We start from the raw sequence: 21,971 nt of genomic DNA, 5'->3' as shown, positions 1-21,971 counted from the left end.
AAGTTTGTGCATTTTATGAATTGTGAAGTGTTTTGGTGAGTTGTATGCATTAAATGCATAGCACTGGTCCTTGCACTGTTGTAATGCAGGACTATTCTCCCAGTAAGCTCTGGTTGACTTCACCCATGAAAAAAAGCAACAAAAATGGCAAAATGCCTAGATGAAATCAATGTAGGTCTCCAAGGTGTTGCTATTTTTTTCAGTAATAAAATAAACCAAACAAAAGTCAGCATGTTTTATATTGGTTAAAAATTACACCTACGTGATGCTGTTGTGGGGAGTGGTCTGTGGCGCCGCTGCGGGGAAGCTGACAAAACAGAGCGGCATCAGCAATTACGCCTCACCTGCATTGAGGAATGAACTGGGTTCTATTGTTGTGTACCTGTGGCTGGCAGCTGCAAAGCTTCAGCTGGGTGTTAATCTCGAAATTTCTACTTTATTCCCAAAATGACAGTTAATATTCAAACTCAAACACCGAGCTGACAGCACAACTGAAGCGGCCTCTGCCAAATACAAAATGCTGTGTCTGTTTTTTGGACACTTTTTGTAGTTTTAACGACCAAAAGTAATACTGCCAATCTGTTACAACACTAACAAACAAAAATATCCTGTCTGTGTGTGGGTTTGTTTGTTCATATTCATTAATCCTAATTGAGGAAAAATGTTTCATGAATTGTCATTTTTTTTAACTTAAAGTCATATCACCCAGCCTTAGCTGTAGCTGAAAACATCTGCACCAACCAGTACTGTTGTAACTATTGTTAAAAATGGACGCCTCTTAAATGATTGATTTTAATTTTTCCCCCATTGCATTGAAAATTGTAAGTATTTTCCAGGGTATCTCTACCGTTTGAAATTCTAGTATTGTAAAAACCCTAAAGGAAAGTGCCAAATAATTCATCAACATTTTATTATAGGCTCACCTTTAATTGCAGATCTGACAAATCTCCAATGTAAAACCTTTAAATATAATTTCATTTCATGCAGTGGTCTTCAAACAAACAACAAGAGTAAGAAAGAGTGGAATAAGAGTGGAAAGGAAAAAATAAAAGAAGGATCGACTGAATAACAAAAGCAGAAAAGCGCTACAGCCTTAGAGGAGGGAAACTGTTCTTATGAAAACATTTTAAATAAGCCAAATAAAGACAGAGAGCCAATATGTGCAGGCAAACTCTAAGAAAATGGGCTTCATGTGTCAAAGCATTCAGAGCCTACTACCCATGATGTGACAGGCAACATGGCATTCGGTGTAAATCAACAAAGAGCACAGAGTATGCAAACAGTTCAGATCTCACTTCATATCAGTCAGTTTCACCATATATGTACATGTAAATCCAATGTTTGACTTTTCAATGACGTGCTGTGCCTTTTCAGATTTATAACATGTACTGTGGGCACAACTACTGCAGAGCTTCGAGCGGAGGGAAGTCATAGCAACAAGAAGAATGATGCAGAGAATAGCAAGGCTCAACATGCAGGAGACAAATCCCATTAAGTACACGGGTGAATATTATTCAGGGAAAAGAGATTTACCTTCATAAGCTGACGATTTTGAAATGTTTGGACTTGAAATTGTTCTCTTTGTGCTGTAAAACTGGGTTCAGACTGACACCGAAACTCAACAGTTTGCACTGAGGTTAGACTTTCCTCAAGAAACAGGAGTGCAGAGGAGAGAGAAAATCCTCTAACCCTGTTGTGTGGATGCACTGCGTGGGCTGCCAGGGTCTTTTACTCAGGCATCCAATAATATTGGTTAATTGCTAGATTTCTCTAGCCTCTCTCAACTTGCATCACGAGTAGGCGTGGAAGAGTTTACAGCAGGGGTATATTGCTGCTGACAGAATACAGTGTTCTCATTCACTCTCTCTCTCTCTTAATTGTCATTCCCCGCTCACAGGCACATTTCTCTGGCAGATTCCCTTGAGAGAGGTTTCCCCAGAATCTACGTAAAAGGATTCCTTCCCACGCCATGGTCTTAGGAACATCTTATTTTCATCCACCCGCGCTTTGCTCATGCACACACACACACTCCCTCTCACCCTGGCATTGTGTCCTTGTGTCTCCCTGCTCTCTCTTATATTTTCATTTTCTCTCTCTCTCTCTTGTTTTTTTTGCCTCTCTCTCTCTCTCTCTCTCTCTCTCTCTCTCTCCATTTTTAACCCCCACACCCCCCACCAGTAACTTATAGATCCTCTGTGGGAGGTAGCATCTCCCTCACACAGCAGGCGTGGGCCCTTACTCTGACAAATTACATGCTGGGCCCACCAGCTTTGCGTGGGGGGAGAAAAGCTTTAAGTTAAGAAGGACGAATGGCTCTGATTGGACAGTGGAACTCAGGGGCTGTATCTTGGCAAGCAGTATTTGATCGGGCTCAGGGAAGAAGTGAGAAAGTACAGGGAGAGCTGCAACACCGTATATCAAACCCACAGTATCCTTTAAGAAATGACCACAAACCACACACACTGCTTAAAACTGTCAAGCTGTCAGCTATAACAACAAAAACTGATGGCCAAACATTAGCCATGATAAGGTATAAACATTTGTCTCAACAGTGTGTAGCTTGAAGCTTCAACTTTGGTCTAGTTGATCTTTCTCAATAAATCACTTACAAGTGTTCCTTGGCTAACTGCTGGGCCAGAGAAATTGCTGTGGGATCTCGATCTAAGGCCAGGACCGTGACTTCGGGAACTGTGCTCAGAATTGCTTTGGTATGACCACCACCTCCAAATGTCATGTCCAGCACCACCTACATGTGAGAAAGCACAAGAACAGTTCTCACAACATGACTCCATATACGTGAATCATCTTTTATCATCACAATGTTAGTTCATCATTTAAGTGTTTAACTCACGGTGGTGCACTGACATGTGTCATGCATAGGCACCCACATTTTCACACATTGTCACCTTCCATTTTAGTCTGTGACACCATCTAGATCTGTATGGTAAAAAGTTCTGATTGGGGGAACTCCCCAGCCTCTTTATCAAGTTTAAAGTCTATACCTCAAGAACTATGGTACCAACAACAATAGGTGAAAGAGTGTGTTTATCCACATAACTTTTGAAGCACTTACCTGATTTTTAAAAATGAGGTCCAGGTTTTATATCATCAAACACATTTTAATACTACACAAAGATTACCATGGTAAATACAAAATGCAGTTTTTTACATGATGATTTTATTAATTAATGGGGAAAAAGGTTAACCCAACCCACCTGGCTCTGTGTGAAAAAAGTAATTGTCCCCAAAACCTAATAATGGGTTGTGCTAACCTCAGAGGCAAGAACTGCAATCAAGGAGTTGTTCATAATGTGCAATGAGTCATTGAGTTTGGCCCCATTATCCTTGCAGAATTGTTTGAATTCTGGGTAGGGGGAGGGTTTTCGATTAGGAATGGGCTGTTTAAATCATGTCAAAACATCACAACTTGATATAAGTCTGGACTTTGACTAGGCCACTCCAAAAGACTTTATTTTGTGTTATTTTTCCATTGAGAGATGACTTGGTGGTATGTTTCCCTTCATTGTTCAGTTGCATAACCCAAGTGTGCTTGAGTTCAGGAAACAAACTGATAGCTGGACATTCAGGATTTTCTGGTAGAAAGCAAAATTCATGGTTCCATTAATTACAATAAATCGTCCAGGTCCTGAAGCAGTAAAGCAGTCCCAGACCACACTACCATGTTTGACTGTTCAAGTTTTGCCTCATTGTTCCCAAGAGTATTTTCCCAAAAGTTTTGGCGATTAACATTTGGTCAGAAGTGGATTTCTACTTGAAATGGTCTCATGAATGCCATTTTTACCCAGTCTCTTTCTTATTGCAGTATTATGAACACTACCTTAACTGAGGCCTCCAGTTTTTGTTGTTCTGGGCTCTTTTATGACCTCCTGAGTCATTGATGCACTCTTGGAGTAATTTGGTTGGCTCCTGGGAAAGTTCACCAGTCAAGTTTTCTCCATTTGTGTATAAGAGCTGGAGTTCCGAACCCTTAGGAATGACTTTGTAACTCTTTCCAGACTGATAGATGTCAGTGACTTTGGTCCTTTTTTAACATCTTTTACCCTTCACTTTGTCAGACAGGTTCTATTTAAGTGATTTCTTGATCCAACAGATCTGGCAGTAAGCAGGCATGGATGTGGCAAGAGAGATTGAACTCCATTTTACAAAAATGTGATTAGTCACAGTTAATTCATAACTACAGGGGTCAATTACGTTTCACATAGGACTAGTTTGGATAATCGTTTCACCTTAATAAATGAAATTATCATTTTAAAAGACTTAACAAAAAACAAGAAAACAGGAAGGGGGAAAATACCTTTTAACAGCACTGTATGAATGCATTATAGCTCAGACCAAGCCTTCAAAAGAATTCATTTGAATTTTTCACATTCAGTTCGGGGCAATCAAATTTAGCAATAAAGACGTTAAAAAGGAAGTGATTTCACGATCATTACAACACACTGAGGGGTGTTGTAATTAATAAAAAGTATTTTTATTTCATGGATTAACAACATTAAAGCTAAAATTTACATAAGCCGTAAGTTCAAGGTAAACATGCTCAGTATATACATATAAAACTAACATTTATCCAAGGTATCCTGTACCTGGACTTGTTTCAAAGTAAGGTTTGGCGATATGTAAAAGTTTTCCAACCGACAATCGTCAGTCCAATAAATGACGATAAAGGCATGTGCAGGCGCACATGGGTGGAGCAATGTAATCATGCGTGGATTTGCGCATTTAGAATTTATACATTTTGTTTGGAGGGAATATTTTACCTTCTTTTCTTGTTTGTTTCAGTATTAATATAGCTACTTTTCGGATTCTTCATTTATTTATTTATTTAAGAAGGCAGTTGCTGTTTGTTTCCCTCCCCACCATTGTGTTGTTGTTTTTTTATTTAAATAAAATGTTGTTGTTTTTTAACATAGGCTACTGCCTTTCTTTCTTTCTGTTATGAATTTGAGTAAATGAATCGCTGCATTTGGGCGCACTCTGAGGAGGGTGCATTTGTTTGCAGATGGAAGAGGGTGCCATTAAAGAGCCCTATTATTTTTTCCATTGACTGCTTCTCTTAGCTTCAACCAACATTATTAGCAAACATACTCATGGGCAAATAAATAAATCGCTCTTCTAAAAACAATCGGTGAAAGGCTCAGCCTATCGTAGATAGTCGATATATTCGTCCAGTCGCCCAACCCTTATTTTAAAGCCACAATTATAAAGGCCTATAAGTACCAAAGTACCTCCTGATCATAATGAAATAAATGTAATTTCAAAATGTCTCAAACTAAAGGGCAAAAGCTGGCCAAAAACCGAGACAGACTGCCCAATATTTTACCATATCTTAACCTTAATGTCGGCAAATATCTCTCCAAACTATGTCTGAAAAATGTAGCTTATTGAACAGTTCGTCATGTATACATTACAAATAAACAATACAATATTTCCCCCCAAACCTTATTCTGCAACTTTCTTGGCTGTGACAGGGAACCCACACTCAGTGCACCAACAAGCCTGGGAGCGCAACCTAGCCATTCAGCAGGCAAAATTTTTCTTTAGCACAGTCTTTAGCCTGTGGCAATAACGCTGTGTAAACTGGGATTGATTGACAATTTCTGGTAAACTTAGTGGAGCTTTTATTAGAAGTTTAATCATTATGAACGTGGCGGTTAGCACTGTCACCTCACATTAAGAAACTCCTGGGTTTGAATCAAGGCTGGGACCTTTCTGTGTGAAGTCTAGGGGTGGGGGAAAAAATCGATACTATGTAGTATCGTGATATTTTGTTTGCTAATAATGTATCAATACAGGGACAGCAGAAATCGATATTTTGTTACAAAAGAGGTTTTTGTGCTGAGAGCATGTTGATCCTTTTTCTGAACAAGAATCCTGACATTCCTTCACTGTCCAAATGTGTTTAACTTTTTTTTGGCAGCAATAAACATGACAGTTTACTTATTTTAATTTAAGACATGTTTTATTTTAATTAAGTTTAAAACTTTTTTATTTAATGTAAAATTATATTTTGTTTTAATTTACTTTCAAGTTCTTCAGTTGCTGAATGGGCTGCATAGTTTTCATAAATTGCATAGTTCAGAATAGCTATAATTGTACCAGATGGTTGCATTCAGTTAAGTTGGGACTAAACTGTAATACAAACGTTCAGTTTGTCAACAATAAAACTGACTGAAATGAGAGAAAGACTGAGTGTGAGACTTTGATATTAGATAAAATGAATATTCATAAAGTTTACCTTTATGTACAGAATCTGAATATCGCAAAATATTTTAAAATATTGCAATAATATCGTATCGTGCGTTAAGTATTGTGATAATATCGTATCGTGGGATGTATGGTGATTCACACCTCTAGTGAAGTTTGCATGCTCTCACTCCGTCTGCGTGTGTTCACTTTGGGCTCTTGATGTGAATGTGAGCGTGGATGGTTGTCTGTCCTGTGCCAGACTGGTGACCAGTCCAGGGTGTACCCCGCCTCTCACACCATGGCAGCTGACCCAGAAATGGATGGATGGATGGATGCTAATCCAGAAATTCCAGATGAAGATCTGGACTGCATAATGCATACATTTTATATAAATATATAAATATAATATATATGTTAATAAATAAATATAAATGTTACTTAAGTCATATAAGGTGTCTGTTTCACTGAAACCAATAGCTATTCTTTTGCTTTTAGTCCCAAATTCACACAGAATTATCACCTGACTTTGTAGTTTCAATCGGTTTTACAGAGGGCTTTTAGTCCACAGCATCTTTAGTCCACTGTTTTGCTTTGACGGCTCAAAACTTCCCTGAACTTTAGTTCACTCCCCCTGCAGGAAATCAGAGTCATTTTAAACAGCAGGAGGCAGTTGTTTTCAGCAACAAAGCTCTAATAAACTGGATGTGACGATGTGCTAATGCAAATGTATTCATGTTAGCCTTAGAGCCTAAATTATACTGTAAGAACTTTTTTGAGAAGCTTTTTGATACCTGCAGTGACAGAAATGCCTGAAAACAAATATAAACACTTCACCAAATCCCGTAATTCAAGGTAACTGAACCAAAATTAATGGAAGTGCTGTTATTATGTTAATGCACATGACCTTAATCCTCACACAACAGACTCTTTCATCATATAACCGCCTTGATGAAGAGAACACTCCCAAGTCGCTCCCATAGGAATCTTTCTCATCTCTACCAACCTTCTTATCAATCCAATTCAAGAGATTACCTGACTAAATAAAAACCATATATGTACTGTTTATCAGTGGTGAAGCAAACTTGACATGCATCATCATTTCAGAAGCTATAGACACATTCAGCCCCCAGTTTCCAGTTAAAAGGGTTACTCACTGTTTTGTCTGTCCTAAAGAGATCTTTACCTCAGCCTTTTTTTTTTACTTATAAACCTCTTTGCTTTCTTTTCCCTTGATATTGCAGTGTTCTGCTGATAGACAATAATTGTGTCATACACACGCACACGCACACTAGTGCTCAGCATGCATGTACAAGACACCATCAGACAGGCCCTAATGGATCGTGTCTCATCATCAATTTAGTTGTGAAGTCATGGCCTTAACAGTCAGCTCAATCGCTGTTAGTGTGCTCTTTGTTTCAAGTGCAGCAGGGAAGCACTATAGTAATAAGGCTGCAGGAATCCCTGTAAACCAGAAGAGTCAAACTCAGTTCACGGGCTGCACGCAGGCCGATTCGATCTCCACCACTCCTTTACAGTATGCGCTGTTTTAACAAAATTAGGTGCAGTTTCAACAATATGTGCTATAATGCATCAGCAGGACACAGTGGTTTAACCACCTTTCTTTGGTGTGGTATGAAAAACTTCTTTGTCAGTAGGAAGACTGTAAAAGTGAGGATGATTCAGAACTCTGACTCGGATTAAATTAACAGTTCAGACAACCAATCTCATAATGTCATCCATTCTTAACAACGTATACCCTCCTTTCTGCAATTTTCACACTTTTCAGAGCCAGCCTGGGGACCAGATTGGACCTTTTGGAAGGGCAGAACTGCTATGAAGTCAGCATACACTACCTGCAAACTGTTTCATCGACGAACAGTGTCTTTCAGTTCTTGATGTAAAGAAAGACCAAGTCAGAAAGATGAGAAAGTGAAAAAAACTATTGCCTTGATTTCATTGTGATGTTTCTCAGTTTTTTAGCACACAAGTTTCTGTTTGCTCCATAAACCAACTCTTATTCTATTTTACTTTTTTTTAAAGCACTGTAAGAGAAGACAAACAAAGGGAAAATGTGTTTGAACGTTTGTTAAAAATATTAATCATCGACTTCAAAATAATCTCATATGTGGATGTCAGTGTTTTTTTTATTTTATTAATCAAGTATTGAGAGCGGGGCAGTCAGGAAATGTTTTACGCAGGATATATGTAATGCTTATCGACCATTCTGCGGGGTCTTTGCTGTTACCAGCTGTAACAACTGAATAAGACATGCAAAAAAAAAAGAAAAGTTTTCCTATCCAGACATTTTTCCTTATATATTCTTGACTGAGCCTGCTACAAAAAAAGGAAAAAAAGAAATCACAGCATGTTCAATCAGTGTTACAGGAAAAATGATTCTATGTTTCTTTACCTTCTTTTAAATGTACAAAGATGCCTTTTGTCTGCCCTCTGTCTATGGTTAGATTAGTTTAGAATTATCTTTTTAGACTTTCTCAGCAAAGACATACTGTTTTGGGACATATTGTTTTAGATTGTTTTATCTCTCACAGCCTTCTCCCAGCTCTCTGCTGACGAGACTAGCGCCACATATGGAGTTGTTTATTTTATTTGTTTTGTATTTTCTTATCCTGTTCTCACTGTCTTTCCTATAAAAATTACCAAGCCACTGTGCATGGTGTGAGTTGTCCTTAGCAGCTCACCCGTGTACACGTTTGATAAAGAAAGTAACTTTGTCTCATTGTGTCTTTATTTCTCCTGGGTTTTTTACAGAGTTTTCCCCCAACATTTCTTGGTCCTTCGGAGCCGGATCGCCTCCATCGTGTCCCATCTCCGTGACCAGTCCACGTTGCTCGTCTGTCGACAGCCCACACACTAGGTGTGTGGTCAAAGACCAAGGGCGTTAAATTCGAGTCTTGGCCAACGTTCTTAGAAAGCGACCCACGGTGGTGGGGCCCGATCGAGGTGGACCAGACCCGGCGACACTACTGACCAGGTAGATACAGACACACTGACACAATCTTGCGTAAAATCGTATTTTAAATTCAGGGAATTTAAAATAGCGAAAGTAGCTCGTCGCGACTGGAAGCTCCCCACTTCTGTGGGTTTAAAGTAGCTCGTCGGCTGGTAGCTTGGAGCTCGTCGACTGGAAGCTCCCCACTCTTGTGGGTTAGGTTTGGAGCTCTGAGTAGCTCCCCCCAGCTGGGTCAAGGGAATAAGTAGCTCGTCTACAGAAAGACTGGCAGCTCCCCTTATTATAAGGGTTCCGATCGCGCGAATAAGTGTGAATGTGAATGTATGTGTGTATTGTTGTAACTAACGGAGCAAGCTGACTTTTCACGGTCCAATAAGAGACTGAGCCGCTCCTACTGTGTTTTTCTTTCACTGCTGTTCGCTGAAGTGCTGGTGGCTTGGGAGAACGGTCGAGTTCCGCCTCGTAAAGTTCACACCGCTTTTGGAAATAGTCCGAAAGTAGAAGGGCGTGTGAACAACCACTCTCATTCCTCATACCAGCGAAGGTGGATAGCAGCTGTATTGCCAGTGTATAAATAAATAAATAAAAATAAATAACTCAATAAATACATAAGTAAGATACACTAAACAATAAAAATTGAAAAATGGGGAATAAAACCTCTAAACCTCTTGCCAATAATGGGCAGTATACACAAAAGTTCATTAATGACGAACAATGGATAGAAAATAAATATCCAGGTGCAGGAAAAATCAGCGCAAGGAGATGGCGTAATCCTAAAAAGACGTCATGTCCTGGGTGGGAGGGTACGTGCAGCCCCGCAGCTTTAACACAGCTCAAAGATAGCTTATTAAAGGAAATAAGTGCAACCACAAATCTTAGAAAGAAAGGAAAAACTGGAGCACACCCAGGTGGGAGGGGCCATACCAAGTCCTCCTCACTACACCGACCGCTTGCAAAATTGCGGAACGACCATCCTGGGTCCATCAGAGTCACTGCAGGCGAGTCAGTGAAGCCATCTAAACACAGCTGACGGCAGGCGTGCCTACTTGTTGTGATCTCGCCCGGTGGAGGGGTCAGCTTTCCTGGCCGGGGGGTCTACTCGCGACAGGAGGGTGTGTTCCGTCGTCATGAGGTGGTGGCTCTTATCAACTGCAGCGGCCCTGACCATGGCCGGGCTCTTCATCTTTGCTTCCGTGAGGGACAACAAGTCACGCTATATGGAGAAAAGGCAGACACTGTATGACAAAGGAAAGTACACCAAGTTTCCCCATGGCTACGCCACTAACTTCTGGTGGCAGTTTATGAACACTACAGCTCATTTGAATAACAAAACTGACTGCTATGCATGTACCCATATGCCCCTATCCTCACAGACGTCTGGCCTGTGGCCGTACAGCATACCTGAAGATCGCAGTTGGTGTCTGTTGGGCCTGGCAACACATCCAGGCTACGGTACTCTTTGGTCCAAAGCCAACTACAGCATCCCAGCAAAAGCAACCTGGAGGTCATCATCACTCACAAATGTGAACTGTTCTGGACAGACCTACCTACTGACCTGGCCCCAAGTCTCAGACCCACTGCCTGATGTAATTCTACTGAACAAACTGAACGCATCACAACTGCCAGTATGTGTGATGAACAATGGATCGCGGGCAGTGGGGGAGCTGCCTACTCACCTATGTAAGTCCATATACACTTTCTGCCCACCAAGGAACGAGAGGAAGTGTATGACCTGTTCAATCAACGCCACCTGTGCCAGTAACACGACGCTGATGGGCCTAAACTGTCGCTCCGACTACAGCTACCGAATGCCACTACAAACAAAGACTCAGTACCAGACAGGATGTGCACGGACGGCACCCAGCAGCAGAGGAACCAGAGTTTTGGCTGACTGGTACTTCCTATGTGGCAACAAGGCTTATCTGTCACTCCCTGAAGGTTGGGGAGGTCTGTGCGCCCTGGTGGAATTATCAGATCACGTTTTCTTCATGCAAAGTGTTGCACATCACCCAAGCAGCCGGCAGAGACGTGAAGTGGACATCGCCTCCCCCAATTCTTTCGGCATTACCGTGGACACTGGAGTGCCGGGAGAGTTTCGCATCTGGGGAGGAGGAGTGAAATTCTTACAGAGCTTGATCCCCGGCATTGGAGTTGCCGAGGTGCGGGATCACGTGGAAATCAACCGATATGCTCTGCTACGACACATCAACTTAACTAAGACCCTGGGAACCGCCTTAGCAGGTGAACAGCAGGCCATCAGAACGATGGTGCTGCAGAACAGACTGACACTAGACCTGCTAACAGCATCACAAGGAGGAGTTTGCAAGCTGATCGGGGAAACATGTTGCACTTTTATCCCTGATGGATACGAAACTGGAGGAGACATTTATGAAGCTTTGCAGAATTTGACCGCTCTGCAAAAATATGTCACTGAACACACACCTGGAGCAGCTACAGCACAAAGCTGGCTGGACTGGCTGTTCAGCGGTTCATGGCTGGCTGCTGTAGCAAAGCCATTTTTCCTTCTAGGTCTCATCATGATAGCACTGCTCATATTAGTGTTGTGTGTGTTGCCATGCCTAAGAGTAATGATTTCACAGATGATAACAACTACAATGACTGCTTATGTTGCCGTGCCTGAAGAAGAACAACATCCCGTTGCAATTCTGTTAGAGGAGAACTTGTACTAGCTGCTAATAAATGACGTGGTGATTAAAAATGACTTGTCAAGTGATCATGCACTGATTAAAACATTAGTAGGTTATGCAAGTTTTCATGCTTTTATTTTTTGAAGTCTTGAGTTTTAAACAAAGTTTTTCATTTTAAATATAAAGTTTTCATGCTTTTATTTTTTGAAGTCTTCAGTTTTAAACATAAAGTTTCCATTTTAAATATGAAGTTTTCATTATTTTGCATATAAAGTTTTCAATTTAAGGTTTGCATCGTTTTAAGTATAAGGTTTCATGCTTGTTTTTGAAGTTTTCATTTTATAATATAAGGTTTCCATCCTTGTATTTTTTGAAGTTTTCATTTTACATATTAGGTTTTCATCATTTTTCAATATAAAGTTTTCATTTTACTTTTCACCCTTTATTTTTTGTAAGTTTTCGTTTTAAAACATATCCTTTATTTTTTGTAGTTTTAGTTTTATTATTTTTTCTTGTTTATTCCACTTGTTATTTCATTTACTATGTTTTTCTTTTTATTATTTTCTTTTGTTTTATTCTTTAGACCAAATGACTGCCATTTCTGCTATGCTGACATTTTGAAAATTAAAAAATTGCTTAAGATACTTAATAAATAACCTTCACAGACAATTGTTGTATACATTTAAAATAAGTTAAAACAGGAGGGAATGTTACAGGAAAAATGATTCTATGTTTCTTTACCTTCTTTTAAATGTACAAAGATGCCTTTTGTCTGCCCTCTGTCTATGGTTAGATTAGTTTAGAATTATCTTTTTAGACTTTCTCAGCAAAGACATACTGTTTTGGGACATATTGTTTTAGATTGTTTTATCTCTCACAGCCTTCTCCCAGCTCTCTGCTGACGAGACTAGCGCCACATATGGAGTTGTTTATTTTATTTGTTTTGTATTTTCTTATCCTGTTCTCACTGTCTTTCCTATAAAAATTACCAAGCCACTGTGCATGGTGTGAGTTGTCCTTAGCAGCTCACCCGTGTACACGTTTGATAAAGAAAGTAACTTTGTCTCATTGTGTCTTTATTTCTCCTGGGTTTTTTACAGAGTTTTCCCCCAACAATCAGTCTGAATGGTCTGACACTGTCTGAATAATTCGCTAGATTATCTTTTACTTTTCATCTTCTACATGTCTGCTCCGTGATTTATTATAATGTCAGCAAATGGTCGGGAACAGATGTAAAAGGACACAAAAAGGAAATGCCAGCTATTTCCCACAAAAACATTAAACATGTCGATCGATAGTGACGTTGAAGGTGGGGTGTGTGCGTGCATGTGTGAGGGAAGAAGTGATCAATGGCGGTTCCCTCTCCTTTCCAGCGCACAGCAGCAGATGGGGAGGGGGTGTGGGCTAGTGGGATGAGTCACACGCATAATGAACTTGCCTGTTGTGCTATTCAATACAAAAAAGGAAAACGAAAACAGAAACACAAACAGCAAAAGTAGGCTGGCTTTTATCAAACAGTCGACACAAGCAAACGGGAGACAAACTGGTCCTCTGCTGGAGGGTGAGGCACTTGTCACAACAATCTTTTGTCACATCTTGAGGGAGCTGTGGCCGAAAGAACAAAGGTAACGCTGATCTATTTCACCAGTTCAAATGACAGACAGACAGCTGATGCTCAATATTCTTAGAGGCAGTTAGCTGGAAATGCAAATGCTGAGTATTAATTCTTGTTTGAATAACTACTGCACCAAGCACAGACACTCCATCTGTACAAGGTTCAGCGAAAGTTTCGCCTCCTTCACACACACGCACAAACACACGCATGCACAAACCAAATAAAGTAACCTAAAAATTGAGTGCATGTCCAAAGGGGAAAAAAAGGAAGCCTTATGTTTACAAGGTCATTTACAAGGTAAACTAAAAATCTGGTTCCTATGCTGGAGGATAACAAGCTTTTTCAAACGACCTGAATGCTGCTGCAAAAAAGAAAGAAGGGAAAAAAAACCTCCTCCCTCCCTTTAAAAAAGAAAAAGAAAAGCAAACCTGCTACTTCTGCCACCAGATGGACACAAGAACTTCTTGAAAAGATTTGGTGATAATAGGTTTGGCGTTTGAAATGATGATTAACACCAAACTTGGGAATGACTCATTCACAATATTTTATACCGAGGGGTTTTCAGCAAGGCTTTCACCTAGGCCATGCCTTTTGCAGAGAATGCGGCAGACTGGAATCAAACCAGAGCAAGACGCAGGTGATTCTCGGTAATGCAATGCAAAGAATGATCTTTAAAACAAAATTACTTACTCCAAGTCTGCGTTTTGTACTTCGTCTGGAGTGTGCAATATCTGCCTTTCCCAGCAGAGGGAACAGGAGAGTTAGGAGTGGCCGAGTGGTGCAGTCCAACAGTGAAGCAGCAAGGTGCTATAATGCAGGACACCTCAGCAGTCATCCCACAGCATTTTTAATGAGCACTTTTTTTCTCAAAGTAAAATGACAAATGCTTCATCAGTTCATATGTCAAATCAAAGAGAGATATTTTACATACATATCTAAAAAATAAAGCTTTTGCATCAAGCAAACAAAAAACAGCTCGTGCACCAGTATATGATATCCTGGCCATGTGGAAAAAATGGGCCTTATCTGGAGCTTTCTTATGGCTGAATTCATTAGGAAAAGACAAACAGGAACCTGAGAGAAGCCTGAGTACTCACCTAAATCCTACTTGTGACTCCCCAGCCCAGGTCAGTTACAGTGGGGGATCTAAAATGTCATCGAGGGGAGTTTTTTCAGATCTTGTTACACTAACACACAGACCATTTGGGAGACAGATACACAGGTACAGGATCGCTTTTCTTGTCGCGTCCGTTGCCATGGCAAGAGTGGAGGTAACCGGTTTGCATTTCTTTCTCTGTCACACAAAGTTCATGGCGAGACACAAGTGTGCCCAGTTTTAGCAGGTTTGCAGGATGAGAGCACAGAATGATTCGTGTGGAAACCCTGATATAATCAGTGGTAATAATGCGGGATTTGGTGGCTGTAGAGAATAGTCCGATAGCTACACATCTGGCCAATGTGAACTTGACTGGACATAAAATCTCACTGCTATGTTCCAACTGTATCTCACGCCCGAACCTCCGCAGCACAGCCTCAAACTGTCTGTTTCATTACTGCTTCCACACACGTTTTGACTTTAACTTCACCAGGTAGGAGGCAAATGTGTCCAACACAGATGGCCAGTGAAAGCAGACATGATATTATCTTGATGGTGATCACTCATGTCTGACACACATACATGACTCACCTACCTAAACTTAAAGTGGACTTAACATATGACAAGTGGACTGAGAGTGAGTAAAAAAAAAAAAATATATTTTTTTTTTTAAAGTGTGGGTGAATGAGTGAGCGAGTGAGAATGAACAAGTGATAGGGAAGCACAAAACTGTTGACAAAACTCTTTGCCAGAAGTCTCCTGCCTCTGCGTATGTTGAACTAATCTCTCTTTTGTTAAAGGAATGCTGCAAAGTTACAACAAATACTTTCATTCCTCATCTATTCAGCACCGCTTGCCCTCTTTTGGCACAAGTTTAAATAAATGTGCTCGAGGAGGTATTTGAGCTAGTTAAGACAAGACACGTCTATGCACGCAAAAACAGCAGTAGTTCATCTGCCAACAATAACACCCGTCTCAAGTTTGTAGGTCATTTATAGCCTGAGAATGAGCAAATCATGTTAGAGGCACTTAGAAGACATCAAGAAGGCCAGACTTTTTCAGAAGTGCCTATGCAAGGTTAAGTATCCTTTTCAGAAACACAAATTAATGATGGGAATTTTGTAAAGAAAGGAGAAAAAAAAAGTGGCACAGCAGGGGACAAACTTTGTCAAAACTCAGGCAAGGAAATTAACTCATGACGCTATTCCAGTGGCATGAGGTTTCGGTTTTGCTCTTACTTTTAAAGGATTAAAAGCTAAAATATAAACTATTACAGTTCTGTTTGCTCCATTCCCTTGCTTACATCTAGCATCTAAAAATGTGAGAGAAATTGGATCCTTAATGGATGACCTTTATGCACAGCTGTTCAAACCTGGTCTGGTCTAATCTATTGGCCAAACCCTCGGTCTTCCTGTGGTCCACTTCTGCCCAAAGTTAAACGTCAAGATGAATAAACAGATTATCTCCATTAAATCTTGCTGATAGTCCTGAAACAATGAATTCTACTTATCTAAATGTCATCATTTGTAAATGTCTAGATAGTATACAAATAATAGAAAATGACTAACAAGGTGAAGCGCATGTAGAAGTACTAAAGTACTTCTCATTTACATTTAAGAGACATTTAAGAGACATATCTTATTGTGACCATTATGACTATTCTAAATTCCAAAATGACTACATGGTGTGTTTTTAAATACACTGATTTGCTATTTGATTAGATACACCTCTATCTAGGAGAATGGTCAGCCTGCTTTGAGCTGATAGAAAGGCAACGGTAAAGAACTACTTATTACAAACTAGGTATGCAGAAGAACATCTCTGAGTACACAAACATCAAACCCATGGCTACAACAGCAGAAGACCACATCAGGTCCTGCAAGCTAACAACAGAAAATCGATGCTACTGATTTGTCCTGGCTCATCAAAACTGGACAATAGAAGATTGGAAAAAACATTACCTGGTCTGATGAGTCAATTTCTGCAGCCAGATTAAGATGGTAGAATTTAGTGTAAACAACATGACAAGGAAGGTCATTAATATATCCACCTTTGTATCAGTGATTCAGGCTGGTGGTGTAATGGTGTGGGACATATTTTCATGGCACACTTTGGTCCTGTTAATACCGACTGAACATAAAAAATACATCACAGTCCAACTGAGTATTGCTGCTGACTATGTCCATTCCATTAGGACCATAGTGTCTGATTGCTGCTTCTAGCAGGATAGCGCAAAGCTCAAATCATCTCAAGCTGGTTTCCTGTACTCAAATGGCCTCCACAGACATTAGATCTAAGTCCAACAGAGCACCTGTGGGATGTGGTTGAGCAGGAGATTTGCATCAAATCTGTAGCAACTGTGTGATGCTGTCATGTCAATGTGAAGTAAAGTCTCTGAGCAAAGTTTCCCTGTTCAATCTATGCACAAAGAATTAAGGCAGTTCTACAAGAAAAAGAGGGCGCAACCCAGTACTAGTACAGTGTACTTATTGAAGTGGTTGGTGAGCATATTATCTGAATATACTCAATCAATATTATTATTATTGACTCAAATTATAAAACAAACCCATAAATGGGGAAAAAAAGCACTAATAACAAGAATGTTTATTACATTTTCATAACTGTCACCATTCTACTTTTGTTTCCTCAGCACCAATCTGGATCCAATCAATAACAAAATACCGCTGAAAAGATTTGTGCAGAAGTTGCAACATCAACTCAAAGATATTCCCCTGGGACAAATGTTACTGGGAAAAAGAAGAGATGAAGAGTCACACAGTATCAGAGATTAGCATTACCCTGCACTGCACAGACACAGTGCATGTGCTGTAGCATTCAGTGTCAGCCATGTATACTCAAAGTGAAGATAACTGAGTCAAAACCCACTATCAGAGTCTGAAAAAATAGCTTCACATGATAAATGTTGGACTTTTGTCAAATTCTTTCTTTCTTGGGAAAGTTGCCAACTAAGACATTAATAAAACAACATTCTTGGGTTGTTTTTTAAGCCAATTTTTTTTTTTTTTTTTTTTTTTTTTTATAGACATCCCTTTTTTGGAATAGCTGCTACAGGGCATGGCTATTGGTCTACAAATGTGTGTAGTTGTTAGTGCTGCACAAGGCAGAGGACATACTGGAAAACTATCTAAACAATTTCAGGAAGCTGGCTAGTCTGTTTGTCATAGTGTCTCCCCTCACCATATATAGCAAATTTTAGGCACAATCTGTCCCTGGATGGTTAAGTGGCTTTATGTTCTTCCTTATGTCACCTTGCTGTAAGGCTGGAAAACTGCCATTAATGTTCATAAAGCCATGAACACACAGCAGCTTATTTACGGAATCTGTAGAGAAAAATGAAATCCATGATACATTGACTCTGGAAAGTATTCACAGCGCTTCACTTATTCCACACTTTGTCATGTTACATTCTTATTCTAAAATGGATTCAATTCATTTTTCACCTCAAGATTATACACCCAATACCACACAGTGGCAAAGTTAATAAGGTTTGCTTGAGATTCTTGCAAATTTATTAAAAATTTAAAAATTAAAAATATAACCTGTACATAAGTGTTTGTACATACATACAGTCTTTGCTCAGTACTGTGTTTGGCTGCAATTACAGCCTCAAGTATTTTTTAAGTATGATGCTACAAGCTTGGCACACCTATTTTTGGGCAGTTTCTCCCATTCTTTTTTGCAGAACCTCTAAAGCTCCATCACATTGGATGGGGAGTGTCAAGCCATTTTCAGATCTCTAGAGATGTTCAATCGGGTTCAAGTCTGGGATCCGGCTGAGCCACTCAAGGATATTCATAGAGTGGTCCCTTTGTTATCTTGCCTGTGTGCTGTTGGAAGATGAACCTTTGCCTCAGTCAGAGGTCCAGAGAACTCTGGAGGAGGTTATCGTGGAGGATGTCTCTTTATGTTGCTGCATCTTTTCTTCAATCCTGACTCCCAGTTTCTGTTGCCAAAAAACCCACAGCACAATGCTGTCACCACCATGCTACACTGTAGGAATGATATTGGACAGGTGATGAGTGGTGCCTGGTTTCCTCAAGACATGACACTTGACATTCAGGCCAAAGAGTTCTGTGTTTCATCAGACCAGAGAGTTTTGGTAACCAAGCCGTCATGTGCTGTTTTCTCATTTTAATGCGTTTTTCTCCTTTCGCTTCTAAAGTACTTCGAATAGCTTGCCTTGCCTTTTACTGAGCACTGGCATCTATCTGGCCACTCTACCATACAGGCCTGATTGCTGGAGTAGTACAGTATTGTTGTTCTTTTGGAAGGTTCTCCTCTCTGCAATGACCAACACCGGAGCTCTGTCAGACTCCCTGACTAAGACCCTTCTATCACAATGGCTCAGATTGGCCAGGCAACCACATCTAGGACGATAACTGGTGGATCCAAACTTTCCAAACTCCCATCTACAAAAGTATGTCTCTACTCTTCTCCATATCCGTACCTCGATACAATCCTGTCATGCACCTGAGCACAATTCTTATGGCAAAGGCCGTGAATTTAATTAACTTTGCAACATGACAAAATGTGGAACAACTGAAGCACTGTGAATACTTTCCAAATGCACTATATTTATCAATATAAAATATTTTGATAAACACAGAATACAATATATTTATTAAGTTTAACATTATTCTTGCAGTTTTTACACTCACATCTTTGAGTTGGACACATAGAGCAACACACTGCACACTGTAATATACAATAAAATGCAGTCAAATACAAAGACGAAGCTGATGTAAACAATAGACCAGTTGCCTCCTAATAGTAATGTATGCTTACTTAAAATGGGATAATCATTCCGAGGAGGAGAGTGAAGCTGGTGGGCTGATAAAGTCAAGAAGAATAACACTGATCTGTACTTCTAGAAAAGTGCCCTCGCAAAAAATCTCTAGACCAATAATACTCTCAAATTTCAAAGTTTACAAACCAACAGAAGCAGCAGTTCTTTAGACATGTAAAGAGAAAAATCACACAATAATCTCAAATTTTCCATCAACTACAGCACAACTGCCAGGAACAGAAAATTCCCATCCAATATAAGACTTCAAAAAATTGAAAGTCTATATGTAATAAAAATTAAATAAAGTGAATATTTCATTTAATTAACAATTTAATTAGTTCATGGCAGCAGTGTACTCAAAAATTACGGGTGTCCCTGCAGCTTTCCTTCACCAAATAAACCATCTCTACATTTACTGTAACAGATCAATCATCATTAAAGTCAAAGCTAAACACACCAAATGATTATGTGGCTAATTTGCCAGTCAAAAAATAAGTTTGCAGGACAAAATTGAAAAGGAGATAAAATTGTCACAAATCAAATTAGAATTGACAAACTGTCAGAACCTTCTTGGAAAAAAACAGAAAGGGGCAACTCCTGGAAACATCCTGCAAACATCCTGCAAACATCCTGCAAATGTATAACAAAAAAAAAAAAATCAAAAACAAAACAAAAGAATAATTTGTTAGATTTTATAAGACACAAGCAAAACCATGTTTTTTTTTTTGGAAGAAACCACTACATAACGTATGTCTCAGTCACAAAGCCCTAGACCCCCAGCAAATGTGTGCTTCCCAGCCAGTTGGTGAGTGGTTGACATAAGTTACTTGATGTCACCAGGGGAAACAGGTCACAAAGAGGATACCTTCACTGAAAACCTTGCGATGTTTCTGTGGTCACCAGTTATTGGCAAGGAAGACGCTGACTTTCGGCAAATACTTGGCATTTACTCTCCAAGCTGTAGTGAAACTTGAAAAAGTGCAACAGAAACTAACAACACAAATATTTCTGCCTTTGGAAAGGCAGAAATGGAAAGAATTCACCTTCAAAGTAAAATTTGCACTTTCTGAAAAGTGTTGGTAGCAGTGGTAAGGCACACCTTCTGGTTTGTATCACACTCAAGTTTCAGTACCACTTGGCAAGCAGTTGGCAAGTGTTTGCAGACAAGTTCATGTCTTCTATAATGACTCTAATGACTGTGGAAACCTGATAGCGAACAAAGCCATTACAAGGTTTTTGGTGCATTTATCTCTTTGTCACCAAGTTCATTCTAGTGACCACCTCTAGCAACCACTCGCCAGCAGTTCATGGAATACAAACCTTCCTCTAGTGCCTGGTAGTTACCAGGAGGGGTCACTGACTGGTCTCTAGATGTTCACTGTGACATCAAGCTACCATCAACAACCACTCACAACCGGTCAGAGAATGCACACTTTTCCCTGGCAACTGGTGGTTGTCAGATGGTCAACGACAGGTCTGTGTCACTTAAGTATTTGAGAAATTTATTGTCATATTACTGAATAACATTAACTTAATAACATTTATTTTTTAATTCATATGACTTTTAATTTTTTTCCCGTTACGATTCCAATAATGGGACCAGGGTTCATATGATTTTATGTGTCTTGAGTTCCATGATGATAATAAAATAATATTCTGATCAGTTGTGGTAAAGGTTCAGGAGTATTAATTGATCTTTGTGCTTCCTAACCATGTGGATATAATTTTTTTAAAATTTTATTTTACATTGTCTTCATAACTTTGTCATGATCGCTGTCCAAGGTGCTGATCCTGGGACCACCAGGAACGTCCCCTAGTTCAGGTAAACTAAACAGGTGGCAAAAATTGCTGTCAAGAAAGCATAATTTAGTACATTTATAGAAGGCAGGGCTCCGAGAGGCTGAGGATATATTTGGAAACAGTGTGCAGAATCCTAATTACCCGATGGTGTTATCACCCAAAACTGCACTGCAGCAGGCCATGAGCGCAGAGCTGGGATTAAGCGCGACTATTTAGGGTCACAGTCACTTTGACATCACGTTGCTTCTTTTTTGGATCTCATCTTTTGGGATTAATGGTTTTAACTAGAGTAGTTTTAAAGCTTCGTGTACAGCTGCCGATTTATGGAGGTTCTTGTAGTACTCTACCCACCTCGTCAAACACCATAACATTCCCAAAACCTGTCACAATCTCTTAATCTTCCCACTTTATTTGGTCTTCTTTCCCCCTCACTATTACTTTCACATAATTCATGCAGAGTCTGCCTTTGTTCTGTATGTACATTTGTTAAAATGTTCAATAAAAACTTGACTGCAAAGAGGAAAACCCCCAGTCCCTGTCCTCCTCTACATAAAGCTCATAAAGCACATGTCAAGCATCCGCTCACTTCAAGGAGTCCCGAGACTGGCTCTTACACTACAGTTGTGCTGGGTAGCTCTCTGGAGAAATGGGGATAGCAGACACTTGTATCTTCTCTCAAACTATGAGACAATAACTCAATATTTACTGTACGTGGGCAACCCGGTGCAGCGATTAGTCTCTCTGTTGGGTTATATGCTGCTTATGTTTTGAAGAAGTAATCTGAAAGCAATTAAATTTTAAAAATGGCAAATTAATATAGCTTTTTT

The 21,971-nt window shown here is 39.7% G+C and overlaps 1 protein-coding gene across 3 annotated transcripts in view; it reads right to left on the bottom strand.

Annotated features, from left to right (window-relative positions):
* mettl15 (methyltransferase 15, mitochondrial 12S rRNA N4-cytidine) overlaps positions 1-21,971 on the bottom strand; it is a 69,901-nt gene that overhangs the window by 28,976 nt on the left and 18,954 nt on the right. For all 3 annotated transcript variants that reach the window (XM_080884966.1, XM_080884965.1, XM_080884967.1), the window contains exon 3: positions 2,610-2,746. In XM_080884966.1, the coding sequence (XP_080741092.1) occupies positions 2,610-2,746 (137 nt within the window). The remainder of the gene's footprint in view (positions 1-2,609; positions 2,747-21,971) is intronic.

Source organism: Rhamphochromis sp. 'chilingali', assembly GCF_963969265.1.
Source record: "Rhamphochromis sp. 'chilingali' genome assembly, chromosome: 6".
Classification (NCBI taxonomy): Eukaryota; Metazoa; Chordata; class Actinopteri; order Cichliformes; family Cichlidae; genus Rhamphochromis; species Rhamphochromis sp. 'chilingali'.
This window is presented reverse-complemented; position numbering and strand designations above follow the sequence as displayed.